The sequence below is a fragment of the Tamandua tetradactyla genome, chromosome 11 (genome assembly GCF_023851605.1).
Source record: "Tamandua tetradactyla isolate mTamTet1 chromosome 11, mTamTet1.pri, whole genome shotgun sequence".
In the NCBI taxonomy this organism is placed as follows: domain Eukaryota; kingdom Metazoa; phylum Chordata; class Mammalia; order Pilosa; family Myrmecophagidae; genus Tamandua; species Tamandua tetradactyla.
Window position 1 is genome coordinate 56,174,782 of NC_135337.1, and position 24,886 is coordinate 56,199,667.

Below are 24,886 nucleotides of genomic sequence, written 5' to 3' on the forward strand. Positions count from 1 at the left end.
TCACACATTTGCAATTATTTAATCGTGTATAAACATTTGGTTAATGTCTAATGCATCTATTAGAATGCAAGCTTGACATGATTTGTTCATGCCACGTTTTGTTCATAAGGGAACTGTTTTGTTCACACCTGTCCCTTTGACACCAAGCATATTGCCTGAAATAACCAAAGTACTCCACCCTCCCACCCCCCACATGCAAGTTTAGCAACTTAGACTGATTTTAAAGGGGGTATGTTTTATGTCCTTATAGTGCCCATATATAACCCTTTAAAATTTTTTTTTATTATCAAACCAAAACAACATATAAACATGAACATTCTTAACATACAAACGTTCTATGCATAGTGTACAATCAATGGCTCACAATATCATCACATAGTAGTATATTCATCACCATGATCATTTTTTAGAATATTTATATCACTCCATAAAAAGAGATAAAAGCAAAAAGAAAATACTTATACATATCATACCCCTTACCCCTCCCTCTCATTGACCACCAGTATTTCCATCTGCTCAATATATTTTAACTTTTGTTCCCCCTATATTTATTCTATACCCCTTACCATTTCCTTTCATTCTTCACTAGTATTTCAATCTACTCAATTTATTTTAACATTTGTTCCTCTATTATCTATTTATTTTTAATCCATATTTTCTTACTCACCTGTCAATACCATAGATAAAATAAACATCAGACACAAAGTTTTCACACTCACATGGTCACATTGCAAAAGCTGTACCATTATACATTTATCTTCCAGAAACATGGCTACTGGAACACAGCTCTACAATTTCAGGCACTTCCCTTTAGCCTCTCTAATATACTTTAAACTAAAAAGGGGATATCTATAAAATGCATAAGAGTAACCTCCAGAATAACCTCTAGACTCTGTTTGAAATCTCTCAGCCACTGACACTTTATTTTGTCTCATTCCTCTCTTGTCTCTTTTGGTTGAGAAGGTTTTCTCAATCCCTTGATGCTGAGTCCCAGCTCATTCTAGGATTTTTCTCCTATGGTGCCAGGGAGATTTACATCCCTGGGAGCCATGTCCCCCATAGAGAGAGGTAGGGCGGTGAGCTTGCTTGCTGTGTTGGCTGAGAGAGAGATAGGCCACATCTGAGCAACAGAAGATGTTTTCTGGGGGTGACTGTTAGGCCTAATTTTAAGTAGGCTTAGTCTATCCTTTGTGGGGATAAGTTTCATATGAACAAACCCCAAGATTGAGGGCTCGGTCTGATGATTTGGTTGTCCCTATTGCTGGTGAGAATATCAGGAATTTTCCAAATGGGGAAGTTGAATTTTTCCCCTTTCTCACTGTTCCCCCAAGGGAACTGTGCAAATACTTTTTTATTCACTGTTCAAATAAATCATCTATCTTTCCTTCTGGTTTGATTTGTGCTCCCAGCCGTCCTCCCTCTATCATTCTCACATCCAGCTTCACTGACTGTGCTAACATTATTGTGCTACAATTAGGTAGTATTGTGCTATCCATTTCTGAATTTTTACAATCAGTCCTGTTGCACAATCTGTATCCCTCAGCCCCAGTTATCCAATATCTACCCCATTTCTATCTCCTGATGGCCTCTGTTCTTAACTGAAATTCTCCAAGTTCATTCATTAATGTTAATTCATAACAGTGAGACCATATAGTATTTGTCCTTTTGTTTCTGGCAAATTTCACTCAGCATAATGCCCTCAAGGTCCATCCATGTTGTTATATACTTTATGACTTTATTCTGTCTTACAGTTGCATAATATTTCATCATATGTACATACCACAGCTTGTTTAGCCATTTGTCTGTTGATAGACATTTGGGCTATTTCTATTTCTTGGATGTAAATAATGGTGCTAAAAATATTAGTGTGCAAATGTCCATTGTGTTCTTGCCCTCTCGTTCCCTGAATAGATGCCTAGCAATGGTATTGCTGGATCATATGGCAATTCTATACTTGGCTTCCTGAGGAACTGCCAAACTGCCTTCCATAGCAGTTGTACCATTTTACATTCCCGCCAACAGTGGATAAGTGTATCTCTTTCTCCACATCCTCTCCAGCACTTGTCGTTTTCTGTTTTATTGATAATGGCCATTCTGGTGGGTGTGAGATGATATCTCATTGTGGTTTTGATTTGCATTTCCTTAATAGCCAGGGAAGTTGAGCATCTTTTCATGTGCCTTTTAGTCATTTGTATTTCCTCTTCCGAAGAGTGTCTGTTCATGTTTTTTGTCCATTTTGTAATTGGGTTGTTTGTCTTTTTGTTCTTGATTTGAACAATCTCTTTATATACTCTGGTTACTAGACCCTTATCTGATATATAGATTCCAAATATTGTCTCCCAATGTGTAGGCTGTCTTCCTACTTTATTGTTAAAGTTTTTTGATGCACAAAAGTGCTTAATTTAGAGGAGTTCCCATTTATCTATCTCTTTCTTTAATGCTTTTGCATTGGGTGTAAGATCTAGGAAACCGCTTCCTATTATAAGATTTATAAGATACTTCCCTACAATTTCTTCTAAAGTTTTATGGTCTTAGATCTAATACTTAGGTGTCTGATCCATTTTGAGTTAATTTTTGCATAGGGTGTGAGATATGGACCCTCTTTCATTCTTTTGCATGTGGATATCTAGTTCTCCAAGCACCATTTATTGAAGAGACTATTCTATCCGAGGTGAGTTGGCTTGACTGCCTTATCAAAGATCAATTGTCCATAAATTAGAGGGTCTATATCTGAACACTCTATTCCATTCCATCGATCAGTATATCTATCTTTATGCCAGCACCATACTGTTTTGACCACTGTAGCTTCATAATACGCCTTAAGTCAGGAAGTGTGAGACCTCTGACTTCATTTTTCTTCCTCAGGGTATTTTTAGCTATTCAGGGCACCCTGACCTTCCACATAATAAATTTGGTTATTGTTTTTTCTATTTCTGAAAAGTATGTTTTTGGGATTTTAATTGGTCTTGCATTGAATCTATAAATCAATTTAGGTAGAATTGACATCTTAACTATATTTGGTCTTCCAATCCATGAACACAGTATGCCCTTCCATTTAATTAGGTCTTCTGTGATTTCTTTTAGTAATTTCTCATAGTTTTCTTTGCATAGTCTTTTGTATCCTTAGTTAAATTCATTCCTAAATATTTTATTCTTTTGGTTCAAATTGTAAATGGATTTTTTTCTCGATTTCCCCCTCAGGTTGTTCATTACTACTACATAGAAACACTACAGATTTTTGCGTGTTGACCTTGTATCCTGCTACTTTGTTGTACTCGTTTATTAGCTCTAGCAGTTTTGCTGTGGATTTTTTTGGGTTTTCAACATGTAGTATCATATCATCTGCAAACAGTGAGAGTTTTATTTATTCCTTTCCAATTTTGATGCCTTGCATTTCTTTTTCTTATCTAATTGCTCTGGCTAGAATTTGTAACACAATGTTGAATAACAATGGTGATAGTGGACATCCTAGTCTCATTTCTGATCTTAGGGGGAAAGTTTTCAGTTTTTCCCCATTGAGGATGATGTTAGCTGTGGGTTTTTCATATATTACTTTTATCACATTGAGGAAGTTCCCTTGTATTCCTATCCTTTGAAGTGTCTTCGGCAAGAAACAATGTTGACTTTTGTCAAATACCTTTTTTGCATCAACCAAGATGATCATATGGTTTTTCTGCTTTGATTTGTTGTTATAGTGTATTATATTAACTGATTTTCTTATGTTGAACCATCCTTGCATATCTGGGATGAATCCTACTTCGTCACAGTGTATAATTCTTTTAATGTGCTGCTGGATTCAATTCGCAAGAATTTTGTTGGGGATTTTTGCATCTATATTCATTAGAGAGATTGGTCTCTAATTTTATTTTCTTGTAGTATCTTGTCTGGCTTTGGTATGAGAGTGATGTTGGCTTCATAGAATGAGTTAGGTAGCCTTCCCTCCTCTTCAATTTTTCTGAAGAGATTGAGCAGGATTGGTACTAATCTTTCTTGCATGTTTGGTAGAATTCACATGTGAAGCCATCTGGTTCTGGCCTTTATTTTTGGGAGTTTCTTAATGACTAATTCAATTTCTTTTCTTGTGATTGGCTTGTTGAGGTCATGTATTTCTTCTCGAGTTAATGTTGGTTGTTTATATCTCTCATGGTTGTCCATTTCATCTACATTGTTGAATTTATTAGCATAAAGTTGTTTCATAATATCCTCTCATTATCTCCTTTATTGCTGTGGGTTCAGTGGTTATATCTCCGCTTCCATTTCTGATTTTATCTATTTGCATCTGCTCTCTTCTTTTTGTCAACCTTGCTAAGGGTCCATCAATCTTATTGATTTTCTCATAGAACCAACTTTTGGTTTTGTTGATTTTTTATTGTTTTCATGTTCTCAATTTCATTTATTTCTGCTCTAATTTTTGTTATTTCTTTCCTTTTGCTTGCTTTGGGGTTAGTTTGCTGTTCTTTCTCTAGTTCTTCCAAGTGAATAGTTGATTCCATGATTTTTGCTCTGTCTTCTTTTTCAATATAGGCATTTAGGGCAATAAATTTCCCTCTTAGCACTCATTGCCTTTGCTGCATCCCATAAATTTTGATATGTTGTGTTTTCATTTTCATTTGACTCGAGATATTTACTGATTTCTCTTGTAATTTCTTCCTTGACCCACTGGTTATTTAAGAGTGTGTTGTTGAGTCTCCATATATTTGTGAATTTTCTGGCCCTCTGCCTATTATTGATTTCCAATTTCATTCCTTTATGATCTGAGAAAGTGTTTTGTATGATTTCAATCTTTTTAAATTTATTGAGACTTGCTTAGCATATGGTCTATCCTTGTGAATGATCATGAGCACTTGAAAAAAAGGTGTATCCTGCTGTTGTGGGGTGCAATGTTCTATAAATATTTATTAAGTCTAGTTAATTTATTTGTATTATTCAGTTTCTCTGTTTCTTTATTGATCCTCTGTCTAGATATTCTGTCCATTGCTGAGAGTGGGGAACTGAAGTCCCCAACTATTACGGTAGATGTGTCTATTTCTCTTTTCAGTGTTTACAGTGTTTGCTGCATGTATTTTGGAGCATTCTGACTCAGTGCATAAATATTTATGATTGCCATGTCTTTTGCTGAATTGTTCCTTTATTAATACATAGTATCCTTCTTGGTCTCTTTTAACTGTTTTACATTTGAAGTCTAATTTGTTGGATATTAGTGTAGCTACTCCTGTTCTTTTCTGATTGTTATTTGTATAAAATATCTTTTCCCAACCTTTCACTTTCAACCTATGTTTATCTTTGGGTCTAAGATGTGTTTCCTGTAGACAGCACATAGATGGGTCCTGCTTTTTAATCTATTCTGCCTATGTATGTCTTTTGATTGAGGAGTTTAATCCATTAACATTTAGTGTTATTACTTCAAGGGCAGTACTCTATTTTATCATTTTGCCTTTTGGATTTTATATGTTATATCTAATTTTTTCCTCTTTTTACCTTTATTGATAGTCTTCATTTCTACACTCTTCTCCACACCTCTCTCTGCTGTCTTTTCCTATCTGCCCTTAGTGCTCTCTTTAGCATTTCTTGCAGAGCTGGTCTCTTGGTCACAAATTCTCTCAGTAATTTTTTTGTATGAAAATGTTTTCATTTCCCCCTCATTTTTGAAGGACAATTTTGCTGGATATAGAATTCTTGGTTGGCAGTTTTTCTCTTTTTAGTATCCTAAATATATCATATCACTGTCTTCTTGTCTCTGTGGCTTCTGCTGAGAAATCTACACATAGTCTTATTGGGCTTCCCTTGTATGTGATGGATTGCTTTTCTCTTGCTGCTTTCAAAATTCTCTCTTTCTCTTTGACCTCTGACATTTTGATTAGTGAGTGTATTGGAGTATATCTATTTGGATTGATTCTGTTTGGGGTACACTGCACTTCTTGGATCTGCAATTTTAAGTCTTTCACAAGAGTTGGGAAGTTTTCAGTGATTATTTCCTTCATTAGTTTTTCTCCTCCTTTTCCCTTCTCTTCTCCTTCTAGGACAGCCACAACACATATATTCATGTGCTTCATGTTGTTATTCAATTCCCTGAGTCCCTGATCATATTTTTCCATTCTTTTACCTTTATTTTCTTTTGCTTGCCAGATTTCAGATGTCCTGCCCTACAGTTTACTAATCCTATCTTCTGACTCTTGAAATCTAACATTGTAGGTTTCCATTGTTTTTTCATCTCTTCTACCGTGCCTTTCATTCCCATAAGTTCTGTGATTTGTTTTTTCAGACTTTTGATTCCTTCTTCTTGTTCAACCCTTGCCTCCTTTCTATCCCCCCCTCAATTCATTGATTTGCTTTTTTGATGAGGTTTTCCATGCCTGTTCAAACATCCTGAATTAACTTTTTCAACTCCTGTATCTCATTTGAATTGTTGGTTTGTTCCTTTGACTGGGCCATATCTTCAGTTTTCCTAGCATGATTCCTTACTTTTTGCTGGCATCTAGACATTTAATTTCCTTCATTAACTTATTCTGGTGATTGTTTTCACTTTTTTTTTTTTTTTTTACCTAGGATTTTCTTGTTGGATGACTTTGTTGTCTATCTGTTTTTTGACATTCAGTTCAGCTTATTCTAGACCTCTAACTTAGATTTTGTTTAACAGATCAGAATTTTTCAGTTCTTGTTTTCTTGTTTCTTGCCCCCGCTGCATGGTACTTTTTTTCCCCCTTAGAAGGGTCTACTTAGGTACTATAGACCCCAGTCAGATTTTCCCAGACCAAACTTGCCTCCTCTCAGGAGAAAAGAGTAACAAGTGTCAGTTTCCCCTGAGGGTGAGACCCAGCAGGTTGAAAAACTTTCCTATAAAGCCTCTAGACTCTGTTTTCTCTATCTTGCCAGTATGTGGTGCTTGTCTGCCTGCAGGTCCCACCAGCATGAAGTGATGTGGTGTCTTTAACCTCAGCAGACTCTCCCTGCTGGGGGCATGGTTGAGAAAGAGGAGAGGTCATAGGCTGGCTTTAATCACTTCAGTTTTCCAGACCCCCCGGTCTGAATTCTTTGAAGAGGTGATTCCAACTGAGTTGGGCCCCACCCCTCTCCTGGGGAAGGCACAGCCTCCAGACAATCTCTCGGACAAGCTTAATTCCACCTTTGCCTGGGGCAGTTGGAGCCTGAGAAGCCCTGTAGTTGTATCCAAAAAGCAGCCAAGCCATAGAAACATAGCCACAAAAAAGGAAAGAAAAAATATTCCTTTTTAGAGCAGGACTCCCATTCCTTGGATTTGCCAATCAAGAGCTTAAGTTGGTATGTTGCTCTGTGTATCTCCAGGTCCTATGTGCCCCCTCTTTCCTTCAGGGCCCAGACTCTTTCAAGTATTTTGTGCTATGTGATAAAAAAAAAAAAAAAAAAAAACCCTCTTTTTTTCCTTTTTCCATCAGTCCTGCCCCTCTGTGCTGGAGCAAAAACTAGCAACCTCAGCTTTTACTTGAGGTTCAGCTGAGCCGGGGGTCTATTTTTAGAAGTCAGAATTTGTTAATTAATTCCACCATTGGATCTTGTTGGAACTCAGCCCCTTGCTGTTAGTAAAGTCTCTTTCCTTTCCCCTCTGCGAAGCAGCCTGTAGGGGAGAGGCACTGGCTCAGTGGCTTGGGGGACTCAGGGTTTTGGGTGGGAACACAGCTGGTCCAGTTGGTCCAGACTGGTGCATGCTATGTGTCCAGTCACTGATACAGCCCCAGCAGTTGTTTTGTGCTGTTCCTGGCTATTTACTAGCTACTCTGGAGGACAAACTAAATCTCATACCTCACTAAGCCACCATCTTGGACCCCCTCTTCTGTCATTTTTTTTCTACATAAACCTTTTTGACTGATGACTGCCTCATTGTAATAAAATGGTAAGTGGAAGGCAATTTGAAGGAAATAAGATTTAGTGAATGAATGAGGGAGTAGGAGATTTTCTGAAGGTCTAAGTATCAATCCAAAAACACTTAAAGGAAAAACATTAATATCAACATCAGCAACATGATCAAGAAAAACTATTAAATTTAAAAAGTTACCCAATAATATAACAAAACACTGCTGATCACCTGTTATTTACCAAGCCTACATATTACATGTTTGGTACATGTGATGGCCAAAACAGCAAAAAAGCCCTTCCTTTTACATATGATGATGGTTAAAGCAACAGTAAGGAGAATTGAGAGAACAATTTCAAATTGGGCAAATGAGTAGGCCTCATTGAGAAGGTGACATTTGAGACATGTCTGAGAATGAGGGGAATAAACAGGTGTAAAGGTTTAAAATATTCTAGAAATTATTAGCTCACATATCTAATACTAATAAAAATATGCAGAGAGAAATAAAGGCTTTTGTGAGTCAAACACATTAGTAAAAGGATGGCTAAGTAGATTTCTGTCTTTGACATCAATTACCATTCAACTTTTCAACAAATTAAACTCACAGTTATGGTAAAATAAAAAAATAGTTATATCATTTTCTGAGAGAAAACTTTAAAACACATTTTCAGTAAAAACTTTCAAGCTACTTGATGATGAAGGTCTTACCATTTTTGCTGATGTCCAGTTCTTTAAGGTTAACTAAACTAGCAATAGTGGTTGGCAGATTTGAAAGGTCATTATCAGGAATACTTAGTTTTCGTAGAGCTTGACAGTTGAACAATTGCTGTAACAGAAAAAAAACATTAATTAGATCTTAGTTTGGTTCAGTCAGATCACACACAAACTCAAATAGCAAAAGTCCATTGACATGTAAACTCAGTAACAAACTTCAATTCACCATCTTTATAAATGTAGCAGTAAAAGGACAAACTACAAAAAAAGACTTCTCTTCTCCATACCAGTATTCTCAATTATTTTCAGAATGTTTTCATATATTCCATTGTCTCACTATTTTTTGTCACCCTGACTCAAAACTTAAGAGACATATTCTACTTTTTGTTCCCATCTATTTGTTTACTGTTGATGTTCAATTTATCACTGAATTCTACTACTTTTTTTTTTTTAAATAATTACTGAGGTCATCACCAACTTTCTATTTCTACTGTTACCATTATTACCTCAATTCTTTATTTTCTGCAACCACATTAGATTTCATAACATATTACTTCCATTTCATCAGGTTGAACAGTTGCTTATATTGCATGCAAGAACTGAAATAAATTCTAAATGAGTACACATTTCTTTTGCACCCACCCCCAACCCATAACTGCTTCACAAATACCAAGTAAATGAAACATTTAACCTGTGATATTTGGTGAAAAGAGTCACTAATAATTTATTTATTTCTTCCATCAGTCCAAAGTATCATGAGGGAAAGAGCCAAAAGTTAATGCATTGGTTTTCAAATCCAATATGCTTATAAATCACTTGTAGATGGAGGTACTTTTTAAAAGGTGGATTCTTGGGCTTTGCCCAAAGAGGTACTGTTACAGTAGGTCTGAAACGGGGGTCAAGAATTTGCATTTTTAGCCATCATTCCAGTGATCTGGTTATTCTAGTACCATACTTTGAGAAACAATAAATTAGGTTTTTTTTTAGCTATGTTCATGTTATCTTGACTACTATAAGATATGAGCAGCTGGGACAGAATTTTTTATTCATTTATGGAAGAATTATCTTAATGAGATCTTTTCTTTCTCGACATTTCTAATTCTGTTTTGCTGAATTTCCACAGATGAAGTCTTGGGTATGCATGACTATGCAATTGGCTCACAGTACATTTAACTACCACTTGTTCTGACATGAAATTCATTATTTATAGGCAAAAACAATGTAGCACATGGTTGTTATTTCTTCACTGATTAGCTTTTTCAAAAAATAGATTTTGCTGATTGTTACTAAAGATGAAATATGTAGTTTCTTGCCTTTGATTAGTCATATTTGGCTCCTTACCAAGATTATTTGCTATACTTCATATAGCGTTAGGATTAATTTCCAACATGCCACACAGAAATGGTGCTACTTCTTTTTATAAAACTTCCAAAAGAGGACTTGATGGATAGTTCTCAGCAACTATTAATTTTCCCTTTAAAGGAATAGGAAAACAGATGTCTACATCCAGGGTAAAAGTTAATTTAGATTTTTTTCCAGTTCCCATCATCATTCTGTTAAGATTATTACATCTACATGCAGTCGAGTTAGTTACAGATTCATAGATTAAAATAATTGTCTCATAGCTGACTTTGCTAAGATTGATAATAACATTTTAGTCTGGTTATTATAACCATTTTAAGCATTATTCAGGCAAATACTTTTCAAAATAAGAGTTTTTTTTTTTTTAATTCATCTGATAATCTGAACTAAATTCTTAAGGGCTCTCTAGAATTAATAGAGCTCCATGTATTTTTCTTTAATTTCAAATGAAGCCACATCAAGAAGAAAAGATATGGAAACTCCTGGAGTCAGATTGATGATATGGGTTCAGTCCAGCTCCTCTACTTATTAAGCTGTCTGATATTGCTCAAGTTACCCAACATCGCTGCACTCTATCTTTATTCTTGCCTGTGAAATAGGAATAATAGCATTACTTAACTAGGATCGTTGAGAAGATAAAATGAGTCGTATTTCATCAATTCTAAGTACCATATTTTTTTCATATATAGGTATCGCTGATATTTGGGTTGCATTTTGCAATCAGGGTACACTATAATTTTTATAAGCATACATTTTTCTTTATTGTGATAAAATAATGGTACATGTTATACTCAGTGGACTTGGATTTGATGAAATGAGGTACTTTACTCATAAAACTGCATTTGACACATAGTAAGTGATTGGTAGCTGTTAGCCATTATGAATATTTATATACACAGATAAAAAGGCACATCTATTTAATAATAGTCTTTTTTTCTTCCTAGATGATAAGGTGTCCTTGAAGGCTGGAGTCATGCCTGAGTCGTCTTGGTATCAATCCATTTCACCTTTCTATAAACTAAAGTGACCAGGACCATGCCTAATACATAGAATTTGCTGAATAAATATTTTTAAAAACAAGTATAAATAACAAAGAGAAGATGAGGATATGCTAGTTCCAACTGTAAAAGGTACTTCACTAAATAGGAAGCTTCAGATGGGTAAAGAGTCTCCCTGGAATCTAGACTTCATAAACAAAGCAATGAACTGCTGAATATGAGTCATGATGTCAATAAGTTGGCAAAGATATTAAGAAGGCATTTTAATGGCTCTTTCAAGTTGAAGCTTTGAATGAAAATGCAGTGAAGAATGATTATAAAATAGCTGTAATTCTTCAAAACAGTAGAAAATAGCAAATACAATTAATAGCTAATTAGAATAAGGCTGTTAACGTTAATGATCATGGTTATCTTGCCTTTTATTTTCAAATGGTATTTCACACTTCAAAAATAATAAAATTGTTCTGAGTCTTAAAATACTTGTGTACTCAAGTATAATTTAATTATGACAGAAATTGGTTTAAGAAGAGTATGCAATTTAAATTAGTCTCCAGAGAAGTAAACATTTAAAACTGAACACAAATGGTTTGATGTTTTCTAGGAGAGCTGAAACAAAAGAGGAAGGCCCAAAAGTTTAAAATAAAAAACATGTTTGGGGGCTAAACATGTATATTCCGATAAGTATTATTTCATTCATTCATCTATGGAAAACTGTTTCTTGATACCTGCTATAAACAAGACACATAGTAACTGACCTCAGGTGCTTGCATTTTAATGATTAGACAAATTAAATACAGCATGAAAAAATTATCCTAGGGTAGACATCAGGGTGATGGAAACAGACATCTGCACCTGATTTTGCTGGTGTTGGTTTGACTCATGAACATCTAATGATACACACAAAGCAAAGAACAAGTAAAGCAAAGAACAAGTAACTATATATGTTTCAGATATTTGCTTGGTAGGAAGCAAAAGGAAGGAAAAAAAAAAGAGAAGAAACAATGGAAAAGTAAGAAAGGAAGGGATGAAGAAAGGGAGGGAGGAAGAGAGGAAAAGAAGAAAAAGAAGAAAGAAGGAAAGAAAATAAGGGAAGATATAAAGAGACAGAACAAAGAAAGAAAATAGCATTCTTGGAATCATCAACCACAAGCCAAGCTCCCCTTGATGTAGGGGTTGGAATTCACATCTATGTGGCTCCCCAAAATCTCATTCAGAATTATAGGTTACCCTGTTAGTAATGCCCCAAGGGCCTGATAGAATTCTACCATAATCTGGTAGAAAGCGAACACAAATCTCTAAAGGAGTCTAGACCTCAACGAATTCTCACAAAATTCCAATGAACATAGGATCATTTAAAAAAAAAATTCACTAAACATATGACAAAATAATCCATCATGAATGAGATACTGCAGAAAAACAAAGAATCATGGCTACAAATGATGTAGATATCAGAATTATAAAACACAAAATGCAAAATAAGCATGTCTTATCTGCTTAAAGAAATAAAAATGAGATTTGAAAGCATGGTGATAAAACAGGAGATTATCAAAGAGAATTTAATAAATCAGAAGATTATTATGGAAAGAGTTTCTTGAGAAAAGAAGGTGATGTGGCTAAGGAATTCTAGAACTGTTGAGACAATAGATTCAAGAGGCCGAACAAATTCTATCCGAGGAAAATAAAAAGGAATCTACACCTAGATTCAGCATATGAAATTGAAGAATACCAAAGGCAGTGGAGTTTAAAAGTTAAAGTGTGAGAAGAGATTACCTTCAAAAGGCTAAGAGTTAGAACTGAAGAAGTGGCTGATGAGATATTACCTCTAAAGTACTGAGTGTAAATAATATTTACAGCTATCTTTTTAAAAATTGGGCAAAATTCTTTGAATCTAAAACAGCCTAACAGAACAGCCAAATTCTATCCAGCTTTACTCAATCTGGTAAACCCACACAATAGCACAGAGAAACAGTCCAAGAGCCATTGCAGCAGCCAGAAGCTCTGTGCCTGCCCCCCCGATTCTCTGTACTGCCGTGCTGCACCCCTCATTTCCTAAGCCTCTTTGCTGGGCCCTGTTCTGATTCTGTATCTTGGCAGCTTCTTCTTAGGGGTTGTCATCTAAACCAAGCAAATTTTACACTCACAATCCACTCTCAGGTATGATTTCTAACCCTAACTTTGGTGTCTAATAAGACATTTCATCTTAATTTCCAGCCTTCTGAGGACAGCTGAGGGCAAGCCCATACCTTGTTCAGCCAGCTGGGCCTTGACAAGGGAGGGTGGCTAGTTAGCAGTAAGAATTTTCAAGTGCCATGTTCACATAGAAATAAAGTAAGCATGTACTCTGACTCAGAAACACTTACTCTGTACATATAGTGTGAAGCCTAAAGATACATATTACGAAAACCTTTCCAGGTGATTTATATGTCCACTCTTGCTAAAGAGTCAGAGTATTGTACTAAATGACAGCTTAATTGCTCCTTGGAATAAAAAGTACAAACTTGAAAACTTTTTAAATCACAATAAAAATAGTGTTGTCAAAATGTAACCTTATTAAAATGAACTAGTAAAAACCTAACTTTTCTCTCCTTTTCCTAGTCAATATATTGTTATAACCTAGATAGGGAATGATATTCTGATAAGGTTAGGTGCTCTCCTATAAAAAAGGGGAGCTGAAATTGGCCCCTTACCTTCCCCCACTTCCTGATTGTCAATTAAGTAGGCTCTAAGACTCTCACAACATCTCTCACTGCCATTTACCTGTTTATAAAAATAAGGAAACAACCTTTCCTTTGACATATTATAAGTGTTATGAAGGACAAATGAATTAATAAATTTTGTAAATATTTTTGGTGTCCTGGATAAAAGACTCTTTTTTTTTTTTTTTTTTTGGCATGGGCAGACTCTGGGAATCAAACCGAGGTTTCCAGCGTGGCAGGCAAGAATACTGCCAGTGAGCCACCGTTGCACTGCCCCTGGATAAAAGACTTTAAAACTAGAAAAAATATAGGACAAAATAACATGCTTTCAGACAATGAAAACAGTTTACTACCAAGACATTTCCACTAAAGCAACTGTCAAAAGATATATGATATATATATATATATATATATAATATATAAAAGATATATGTATTATTTTTATTGAGATACATATTCACATCCCATATACTCATAATTATATATATATTATATATATAATATATATATATTATATATATAATATATATATATTATATATAATATATATATATATACACAATATTAGAGAAATTGTGGATTTAGAGAATAATTATGCTTAAAATACAGCATACCCTTATACCACCTTATCATTGACGATTTGCACTGGTTTGGTACATTTGTTATAATCGGTAAAAGCATATTTTTATAATGACACTATTATCTATTTTCCATAGTTAAATTTAGGGTTCTCTGTTCATGTGGTGAAGTTCCAAGATTTTTAAAAAACTTATTCTACATACAACCTAAAATTTTCCCTTATTACCACAATCAAATATGTAAACTCAGTGCTGTTAATTGCATTAGCAACGTTGTGCTATCATGATCACCATTCATTACTAAAACTTTTCTGTGCTGGTTTGAAATGATGTATGTACCCGAGAAAAAACATGTTTTAATCCTAATCCCATTTTGTAAAGACAGCCATTTCTTCTAATCCCTATTCAATGCTGTATGTGTGAAGCCGTAATTAGATCATCTTGCTGGAGATGTGATTTAATCAAGAGTGGCTGTTAAACTGGATTAGGTAGAGGCGGGCCTCCACCCATTTGGGTGGGTCTTGATTAGTTTCTGAAGAAAAGGGGAAACATTTTGGAGAATGAGCGATTCAGAGAGAGCAGAGCCGAACAACGTAGCCACAAGAAGCAGAGCAACATCAGCCAGCGACCTTTGGAGATGAAGAAGGAAAATGCCTCCTGGGGAGCTTCATGAAACAGGAAGTCAGGAGAAGCTAGCAGATGACACCGTGTTCGCCATGTGCCTTTCCAGATGAGAAAGAAACTGTGACTGTGTTCACCATGTGCCTTCTCATTTGAGAGAGAAACCCTGAACTTCATCGGCCTTCTTGAACTAAGGTATCTGCCCCTGGATGCCTTTGATTGGACATTTCTTTAGATTTGTTGTTATTGGGACATTATTTGGGCTTTAGAACTGTAAACTAGCAACTTATTAAATTTTCCTTTTTAAAAGCCATTCCGTTTCTGGTATATTGCATTCTGACAGCTAGCAAACTAGAACATTTTCCATCGTCAAAACTAGAAAATATGTACCTTTTACATCTTAATGCTCTATTCCCTACCTCCACAGCATTCTTGCTAACATATATTCTAGATTCTTAATCTCTGAGTTTGCGATTCCTAATTATTTCATATCAGTGATATCATGCATATTTGTTCTTTTGGGGGGGTAGAGGGGGTTGCAATGTCTGGAAATCGAACCCGGGTATGTCACATGGAAGGCGAGCATTCTACCACTGAATAACCTTTGTGTCTGGTTTATTTCATTAAACATCATCTCTCTAAAGTTTCATCCATGTTTTCAAATGTATCAGAATTACAGTAATTGTTATGTCTGAATAAGTATACCACATTTTGTTTATCAGTTCATTGATTGATGGACATTTGGGTTGCTTCCATCTTTTGGCAGTTCTGAATAATGCTATTATGAACATGTATGCAAATTTCTCTTTGAGGCCCTGCTTTTAGTTCTTTTGGGTATATACTTAGAAATGTAATTGCCATATTACATAAGTCCATAGGTAACTTTCTGAGAAACAGCCAAACTGTCTTCCACAGACGCAGTACCAATTTATAATTCCACCATTAAAGAATGAGTGTTATTATTTCTCTAAACCCTCTCCAACACTTGTAGTTTTCTCTCTTTTTTTAATAGCAGCTATTATAATGAATATGAAATGGTATCTTGTGGTTTTAATTTGTATTCCCTAATAGCTAAAGATGTTCAGCATCTTTTCATGCACTTTTTGGTCATTTGTATGTCTTCTTTGGAGAAATGACTAGTCAAGTCTTTTGCCCATTTTTTAAATTGGTCTGTCTGTCTTTTTGTTGTTGAGCTGAAGTACTTCTTTATATATTCTTCATATTAAGCCCTTATCAGATATGTGAATTCCAAATAGTTTCACCCATTGTTTAGGCTGTCATTTTACTTTCATGATAAAAAACTTTGGGGCACAAAAGTTTTAAACTTTGATGAAGTCCCATTTATCTATACTTCCTTTTGTTGCTTGTGATTTTGGTGTAAAGTCTAATAATCCACTGCTTAATACAGAGTCCTGAAAATGCTTCCCTACATTTTCTTCTAGCAGTTTTATCATTCTGGCTATTAGAATTAGATCTATGATACATTTTGAGGCAATTTTTGCATACTGTGATCTTTGTATACTGTTAGGTAAGGGTCCACTTTCATTCTCTTGCAAATGGATATCCAGTTTTCCCAGTACCATATGTTGAAGAGACTATTCTTTCCCAATTGAGTGGTCTTTGCTTCCTTATCAAAAATCAGTAGGCCTTAAATGTAAGGGTTGATTTCTGAATTTCATTTCAATTCTATTGGTCTATATGCCTGTCCTTGTGCCAGTACCATGCAGTTTTAATTACTGTGGTTTTCTAACAAATTTTAAGATTAGGAAGTGTGCATTCCCAACTTCATTCTTTTTCAAGCACGTTTTGGCTATTCAAGGCCCATTTTCCTTCCGTATACATTTGGTGACTGTTTTTCACATTTCTGCAAAGAACGTTATTGGAATTTTTATTGGGATTGCATTGAATTTGTAAATCACCTTAGGTAAAATTAACTTCTTAACAATGTTTAGTCTTTCAAACCAGGAACATAGAATATCCTTCCATTTATTTAGGTCTTCTTTGATTTTTTTTAGCCATGTTTGCTAGTTTTCTATGCACAAGTCCTTTACATCCTTGGTTAGATTTATTTCTAGATATTTGATTTTTTAAATTACTATTTAAATGGACTTTTTTCTTGTTTTCTTCTTCCAATTGTTCATTACTGCTATAAAGAAACACTATAGATTTTGGGGTACTGATCTTGAACCTGCCACATTGATGAATTCATTTATTAGTTCTAGGAGATTTGCTGTGGATTTTTCAGGATATTTCTATATATAGGATCTTGTCATCTAAAAATAGGAGAAGTTTTATTTCTTCCTTTCCACTGAAACATTTTATTTCTTAATTGTGTGTAATTAAGAATTAAGAACTTCCAGCATTGTCTCATATTTTCTAATTGATTTTCTATCTATATGTTCTATCCACTATTGAAAGTGTTATATTAATGTACTATTAATGTAGAACTACCAATTTCTGCCTTCAAGTCTGTCAGTGTCTGTTTCATATGTTAGGTGCATATATATTTATAATTGCTATGTGTTCTTGTTGAACTGATTTCTTTGTCAGTATGCAATGACTGTCTTTGTGCCTACTGGTAATAGTTTTTGACTTAAAGTCTATTATATCTCATATTAATATTGCTATGCCACCTCTCTTTTGACTATAACTTGTAAAAAATATTTTTTTCATCTTTTACTTTTAACTTACTTATATCTTTGAATTGAAGTTAAGCCTTTTAACTATAGAGTTTAATCCATTTACCCTTAAGGTACCCACTGATAATGTAGGACTTTCTTCTGCCATTTTGCTATTTAGTCTTTGTAAGTCATATACTTCTGTCACTCAATTCTTCCTTTCATGGCCACTTTCATACTTATTTGATTTTTGGCATTTTACTATATTGAGTCACTTCTTATTCCTATATGGATATATATTTTTTCATTTATTTTTCCTGTGGTAACCAATGGTTTAAAAGTAACAAGCTAAAAATATGTACAATCATATTTAATTTGATCCTAACTTTACTATAATAGCATACACATAAACTTTTCCTATAGACCTTCCATCCCTCCACCTGTTTTTGTACTTGTTACAAACTACATCTTTGTGCATTGTACATCCAGAACTATAGATTTATCATTACTTTTTAGGCATTTGTCTTTTAGTACCTGTATGAAGTAAGAAATGGAGTTATATACCAAAAAAAAAACAAAACACATAATACAAATAGTACTATTTGTACTACCTGTATTATTTGTACACACTGCAATAGTACTGGCACTTACAGTTTCCTGAGTGGTTACCTTTACTGGAAGTCTTTATTTCTTTGTGCCTCTTTGAACCACTGTATAGTGTCCTTTCTTTGTGGTCTGAATAGCTCCTTTTAGCACTGCTTGTTGGACAGGTCTAATGGTTATGAATATCCTCAGATTTTGTTTATTCATGAATATCTTACTCTCTCCCACATTTTTGAAGGGAAGTCTTGACATACATATAATTCTTGGCTGGCATTTGTTTTCTTTCAGCATTTTAAGCATTATAACCCACTGCCTTCTTCCCTCTATGGTTCCTGATGAGAAATGGGCAGTTCATCTGGTTAAGACTCCTTTGTACGTAACACGTCCTTTTTCTTTTGCAGCTTTCAGAACTCTCTCCTTGTCCTTTGCATTTGATGGTTTGATCAGTACGTGTTGTGTTTCATGGACTTTGGTTGTATACATTCATGTCTTTTGTTAAGTTTGGGAAGTTTTCTATCATTTTTTCTTTGAATAGTCCTTCTGCCCCTTTCTCTCTTTTTTCTCCTTCTGGGAATCCCATAATAACTATATTTGAATGCTTGATGGTGTTCCACAGGTTTCTTAGGTTATTTTCACTTTTTATAATGTTATTTTTCTTTCTGCTTCTCAGTCTGACTCATTTCAATTGTCTTGTCTTAGTGTCCACTGATTCTTCTGCTAGTTTCAATCTGCTATTGAAACCCTCCTCAGGATTTTTCATTTCAGTTATTTTGGTCTCAAGTCCAGTAGTTCTGTTTGGTTCCTTTTTCAAATTTCTATCTCTTTATTCGGATTATCATATTTTTTTTATCATTGTATCCTGATATCCTTTTGTTCTTTCTCTGTATTTTCCTTCATGTCCTTGAGCATATTGAAGTTTACTTTTTTTTAGTCTTTATAAAGTAACCACAGTCTGGTTTTCTTCATCTCTTTTTTTCTTCATTTTTATCCTTTTCTTTTGGGAGTGCCATCATTTCCTGTTTCTTTACTTGCCTTGTCATCTTTTGTTGCACACTATACTTTTTAATATTCTAAAATGTTAACTCTGGGATTTATTCCCTAAGATATCTGGATGTTGAGCTTGTACCCATCTAGTGACATGACAGATCTTCTTGAGTGTCAGAGATAAAAAACAAAACAAAATAAAACAAGGAAACCTAAGCATAAAATCACCTTTCAAAGTCTTTCCAAATTGCTTCTGTGTTGGCTGGCACTATTCTTCAGAGCTCAGCTTTCCTACCATGAAACTCAGTCCAAGTTGAATGCAAAATACAGGGTCTTCCCTGCCTTTTCTGGGCCTGTATCTTTCCCTGGGCTTGTGCTTGCTAGTGACCTTAGGAGTTCCCTCGTTTATGGGAATTTGAATGTCCCCTCTACTGCCCAAGAAACAGATTTTCTTCTTCTTCCAGGTATTCCTTGGCAATGCTTAAACCAGGAAAGTCTTTGTTTCAGGCTGCCTGACTCAAGTGTTTCTTAATCTGCTTTATCTGTTTCAAGCTGCTTTTGTCTGGAAGGCAAATTCTTGGGAGGAGGGGAGGCTTGATAGGGAGGAGTTTTCCAAGTCAGTCTTTCCTAGCCAGAACAAGGTACCCACACAAAGGGGGCACAGGCCAGCTCCAAACCGCTAGGGAGTAGATGAAGAATGGCAGGGCTGGGCACCAGGGCTTCTCCCATGGATCCCCAAAGCTGTGCTTTTGTACTTGTTCCTTGCCCAGCAAATGCAGCCCTTCAACTCTCCTCTAAAGCTCTGAGGCAGTGCACAGCCTATAGTTTCCTCCACCACCTTTGTCCACGGCAGGTCGGAACAACCGTTGCCCTTGAAGCTGGGTAACTGGGATTAGTGCTTATGTTAGAAAGAAACTGGGGAGAATGAGCAAATGCCCAGAGAAGGAAGACAGTTCATCTAGGTATTAAGAGAGGGATACTTCTCCAGGCAGAAAGGCAGTGCGGGGTGGAGTGGGGGAGAGGGTTGGGGTGAGATTAAGAAAGGCAGGGCAATCTAGAAAGCCATAGCAGGAAGAAAGGTTTAGATATAAATTAGGAATGGCAAAAAAGTCCAAGCAGGCCATAATCTAACTGTGTGGAAAAAAATGGAAAAAGAAAAAAAAAAAGAGGCTTTTAGCCAAATATGAAAGGCTGTAAAATGCCAGTCTAAAGAGTCTGGGCTTTATCCTAACAGGAGGTGGTTAGACAGTCACTTTTAATCATTTTTGAGTGGCCCTTACAGATGGTATCCCCAGGAAGATGCTCACGAGACAACATGCACACATGCACATCTGGATAGGCACAAGCTTGCACCCAAATTCCAGGAACTTGCAAATCATCTGAACATGTCACCTAGGCTAAGAGCCTTTTATTCTAAAAAATCAAATGTGCAAATTGATTAGGTCCATCTCTTGTTTACGGTTTTTCAATGGTTCTCTCCTCACTTCAGGATAAAGTCCAAATTCCTTGATGTGGTTTCAGCTTTCTCCTCTTGCCATTTCCCCTTGCCTCTGTCCCATCCTCACAACTTCCTCTTTACTGACCTGCATTACCATATCTCCAGCTACACTCAGCAGTTACTAGTGTTTGCACCTGTTATGCTCTGTCTTGCCTTTGCAAATGCCAGGTCTCTGGCTCTTTCCACCCCACCCTATCCTACCTCCTTTCTACCCTTTCACCAAACTCAGTCCTTCCCATTTTTCAGGTCACAGCTTAAGACTGATTTGTATGCTCCACCTGCATAGCCTCATATCTGAAGCAGGGATATTCCTATTTTGTGATTACTAAACAGCAAGCTTCTCTAGTTCCTGAAACATATACAGTGTGTAACACATAGACTTGCACATTTAGTTCTTTCATCAATGTGCTTATACAGGGGAATGCCATAATAACATGAGAGCTGCCATTTCTTGAGTACCTATTGTGTGCAATTCACTAAACTTGATTTTTAAATATACTATTTTTACTTCTTACAAGATTGCATGGTAGATATTATTACCTCTATTTCAGAGATAAGAAAATTCAACAGGTTAACTTACTCAAGGTCATATAGCTAGAAATTCGGGTCAAAGCCAGCTTTCAAGTCCAGCCCTGTCTGCTATTTCCTCTGCAGCTCGCTGCCTCCTCAGCACCATCGGATCTGTGCTTTGGAAAGATTATACTAAGTGTGGCAGCTGCCTGGGAAGGGAGAGTGAATGAGGCAGGAGAGCCAGTGAGCTCTTCATGACCATCCCAGGGGGATTAGGAGAGAAGACTCAGTTCAATGAATATCTACGGCAGTGAGGATTTAAATTAGGGTAAATGAGAGTATACGCTATAGCATTTTTGATAACCCTAAAGTGCTATATAAATGCAAATTATTATAATTTGGATTAACATTTTATCATCACCTTTATATTCAGTCACGGAAAATTAAGGACACTATAAAAATGTCCTGAATGTGAATGATTGTATCTCAAAATATAGCTCCTTAGAGTAAAATAAGAAAACTGCTTGCTTTTCCACTATAAATTTAAAAGTATTGTTTGTGAATTTTAAAAAGATAAACCCTTTCCTGAAGTATTTCTTGTAAATAATAAATATTCAATGAGAGTCTTATTGATGCCATATGTTGGCACAAATAGATTCATCAAGGGAGAAGGACTGATGGCATAATGAGCTGGCATCGTTGAATAGCTGGTTTCTTAGAAGTTTTCCTTCTACATCTCTTTAATAGTGTTCAGACTACAGTACTTCCAAGTTCATGTGAAAGTTGTTTCAAAGAAATAATTATTTTGTTCATATTATAATAAAATGTTTTAATAGTCTTTAGTTTAATATCTGTTAATAATTATCTTTAGTTAGAAAAAAGCCAACTCTTAAATAAGTAAAAAAATGGCTTTATATATGCACTTGGTTAAATTGTAGGTCTCTAATTATGGCATTCATTTATTTCTTTCCTTTCCTTTTCTCTTTCCTACCTCCCCTTCCTGTCCCTTTCCCTTTCTCCCTCTTTCCTTTCCTCCCTCCCTTCCTTCCTTTCCTTTTTCTCCCCCCTCCTTTCTTCCTTTCCATTTCCCTACTTTTCTGACTCTTTGCATTTAGTGAACACCTCTTGAACATCTTTTCAGCGACAGGCATAGTGCTATGAGTCAAAGATGACTAACAAAGAATCTCCTTCCTCAAGTACACAGTCAACTAGTAGCTATAAATACAGAAAGAACCTAAAGCACAATGTGAGAAATACTGTAACAGAAAGAGGCCTTTGTAAAGTGGATTTAGAACATAGTATCATGCACTAAGACATAGAAGCATATTTTTTTTTTAACATGGGCAGGCACCAGGAATCGAACCTGGGTCCTCTGGCATGGCAGGCGAGCATTCTTGCCTGCTGAGCCACCATGGCTCGACCAGAAGCATATGTTTTGAAACAAGGTTGGTTATTTAGGTTGCTGGATGCATGTCAATGAGTGTCATCTCTATGAGATGCCTTGGGGCCAGATTCTGGATTATCTTAAATGCCTGGCTACAGTATTTGGATTTGATCTCGCAGGTCAACATTTTTAAATATTTATGTGTTTTGGAGAGAAGGCCATAGGTACATAAACAAAGTTTCTTGGATAATTTATTCCAAAATAAGCATCCCTAAACCTTACCCTCAACCTATAGAATGTGAACATGTAGATTTCTGTGTGTCTTTAAAGCTATTTTAGACTACTTCCTCCACATAAAGCCTTCCCCCTTAAAAAATTTTTATGCAGGGAAGTGACTAAGATTTTTTTTCTCCAAGAAACAACTGATACCTGTGACCAAAAGCAGACAGGTGGGAGAGTATAGAAAACACTTCGATGAAAAATAACAAGAGTCTTACTTAAAACATTGTCAGCAGGGGTGAAGAGGGGATACATTTAAGAGGAGAGATCATTAAGACTTGGTTCCAGTAGGACAAGGACAGTCAAAGAAGGGGATATCTTGTGGCCAAACAAGGCTTTGAGCTAGTGTGGGGAAGTGCTGGTGGCATCAAGTAAGATTTGGAATACAGGAAAGAAGAAAAACTGTAGTCCCTTCCAGTGTATTTTAGCAACACTGACTACACTGCTGAGAAGAGTTTTTCTATTCCCTGTGGAAAGAGGGCAGCTACAATAAATACCCAGGCACAATATCCTTAAAAACAGTAAATACCCCCGATGTTGTTTTTAAAATACAGATCTTTTCAACAGCAATTTGTACAAAGGTATTGTTAAATCATTTCCCTCTTTGGAACAGTAAGAATATTTAGCATCTGTCATTGTCTTAGAAGGAAGACTCATTGGAATAATAGCTCTCAGTTTGAATATACAAGCCACAGCACATTGCTATACCTATTCTATTTGATAACAATTTGTCTTTTAAAAATGCAAAATGGAAACATTCTTTAATGTATACATTTGTGGTTATTTTACTTGAGGGCAGCAAGCTAATAACACCCAGAAACAGTATGAAGAAGTGAAAGCAAAGTACGAAGGCGTAGCATTAAATTTTCTTAATTTTGACCTACATTCATCGTGCCTAGGCAGTAGGGAAAATTCCTATTATCTTTAGTATACTCAAAACAGATGATGTATGGGGATGGGTGTGTGTGTGTTTCCCTTCGTGGCTCTTCTGGTAATTTTTGGTTGATAAAAATGCTGTTTAGTTGACATCTTTGAATGTATTGGTTTTGTTCGTAGAGCATTTGAACATGTGAATGACTGGGTTGAATGGAATAAATCTACACTTTCGTACTTTAAGCCAGTAGTCTTTACCTGTCTCAGCCCTGATTAGTTGTGGGTAGCTAAGGTCCCATCCTCTATGACTAGACCTGCCCAGACCCCTGAACCAGAGAGAATATGGCTCAGTGGTTGAAGTGGAGTCCCTTTTCCACAATCTTTTTCATATTGGAAAGATTATAAGCTGTAGAATCTGACAGACGTGGATTGGAATTTCTAACTTCCTTTACTAGACATGTGCTATTAAGCAAGTTACATAAATCTTCTGTAAGGCTAGTTTTCAAACTAAAAAAGTCCAGTTAGTTTTTCTACTCATCTTCAGCAATGCTTTTCTTCCAGGTAGAATTCCTTGAACCCCAAGCAAAGCAGGATTAGTTATCTCTTTTCTATGCATAGATTTCTATAATTCACTCTTCTTTCAACAAATTCTGTGTTCTGGTTTGAAAGGATGTATGCCCCCTCGGAAAGCCATGTTTTAATCAAAATCCCATTTCATAAAGATAGAATAATACCTATTCAATACTGTATGTTTGAAAGTGTAATCAGATCATCCCCCTGGATGATGTGATTTAGTCAAAAGTGGTTGTTAAACTGGATTAGGTGACGACATGTCTCCACCCCTTTGGGTGGGTCTTGATTGGTTTACTGGAATCCTATAAAAGAGGAAACATTTTGGAGAATGGGAGATTCAGAGAGAGCAGAGAATGCTGCAGCACCACGAAGCAGAGAGTCCACCAGCCAGTGACCTTGGGAGATGAAGAAGGTAAACGCCTCCCGGGGAGCTTCATGAAAGCGGAAGCCAGGAGAGAAAGTACCAGATGATGACATGTTCACCATGTGCCCTTCCAGCTGAGACAGAAACCCTGACTGTGTTTACCATGTGCCTTCTCACTTGGAAAGGGAAACTGAATTTCATCGGCCTTCCTGAACCAAGGTATCTTTCCCTGGATGGATGCCTTTGGTTGGACATTTCTATAGACTTGTTTTCATTGGGACATTTCCTCGTCCTTAGAACTGTAAACTAGCAACTTATTAAATTCCCCTTTTTAAAAGCCATTCTGTTTCTGCTGTATTGCATTCCGGCAGTTAGCAAACTAGAACATTCTGCATACATATTT

The 24,886-nt window shown here is 35.9% G+C and overlaps 1 protein-coding gene and 1 long non-coding RNA gene across 14 annotated transcripts in view; one reads left to right on the forward strand and one right to left on the reverse strand.

The window, feature by feature from the left end:
• The window catches only part of LRRC7 (leucine rich repeat containing 7), a 600,349-nt gene that overhangs the window by 327,151 nt on the left and 248,312 nt on the right, over positions 1 to 24,886 (reverse strand). For both annotated transcript variants that reach the window (XM_077120640.1, XM_077120639.1), the window contains one exon: positions 8,537 to 8,654. In XM_077120640.1, coding sequence (XP_076976755.1) covers positions 8,537 to 8,654 — 118 coding nt within the window. The remainder of the gene's footprint in view (positions 1 to 8,536; positions 8,655 to 24,886) is intronic.
• Positions 1 to 24,886, forward strand: part of LOC143650171 (uncharacterized) — a 118,043-nt gene that overhangs the window by 51,048 nt on the left and 42,109 nt on the right. For 2 of the 12 annotated variants that reach the window (XR_013159411.1, XR_013159417.1), the window contains one exon: positions 10,849 to 11,365. The exons of the other annotated variants lie outside the window; for them this stretch is intronic. This is a non-coding gene — a long non-coding RNA (uncharacterized LOC143650171). Of the gene's footprint in view, positions 1 to 10,848; positions 11,366 to 24,886 lie in introns of those variants that run through there. 12 annotated transcript variants of the gene reach the window in all.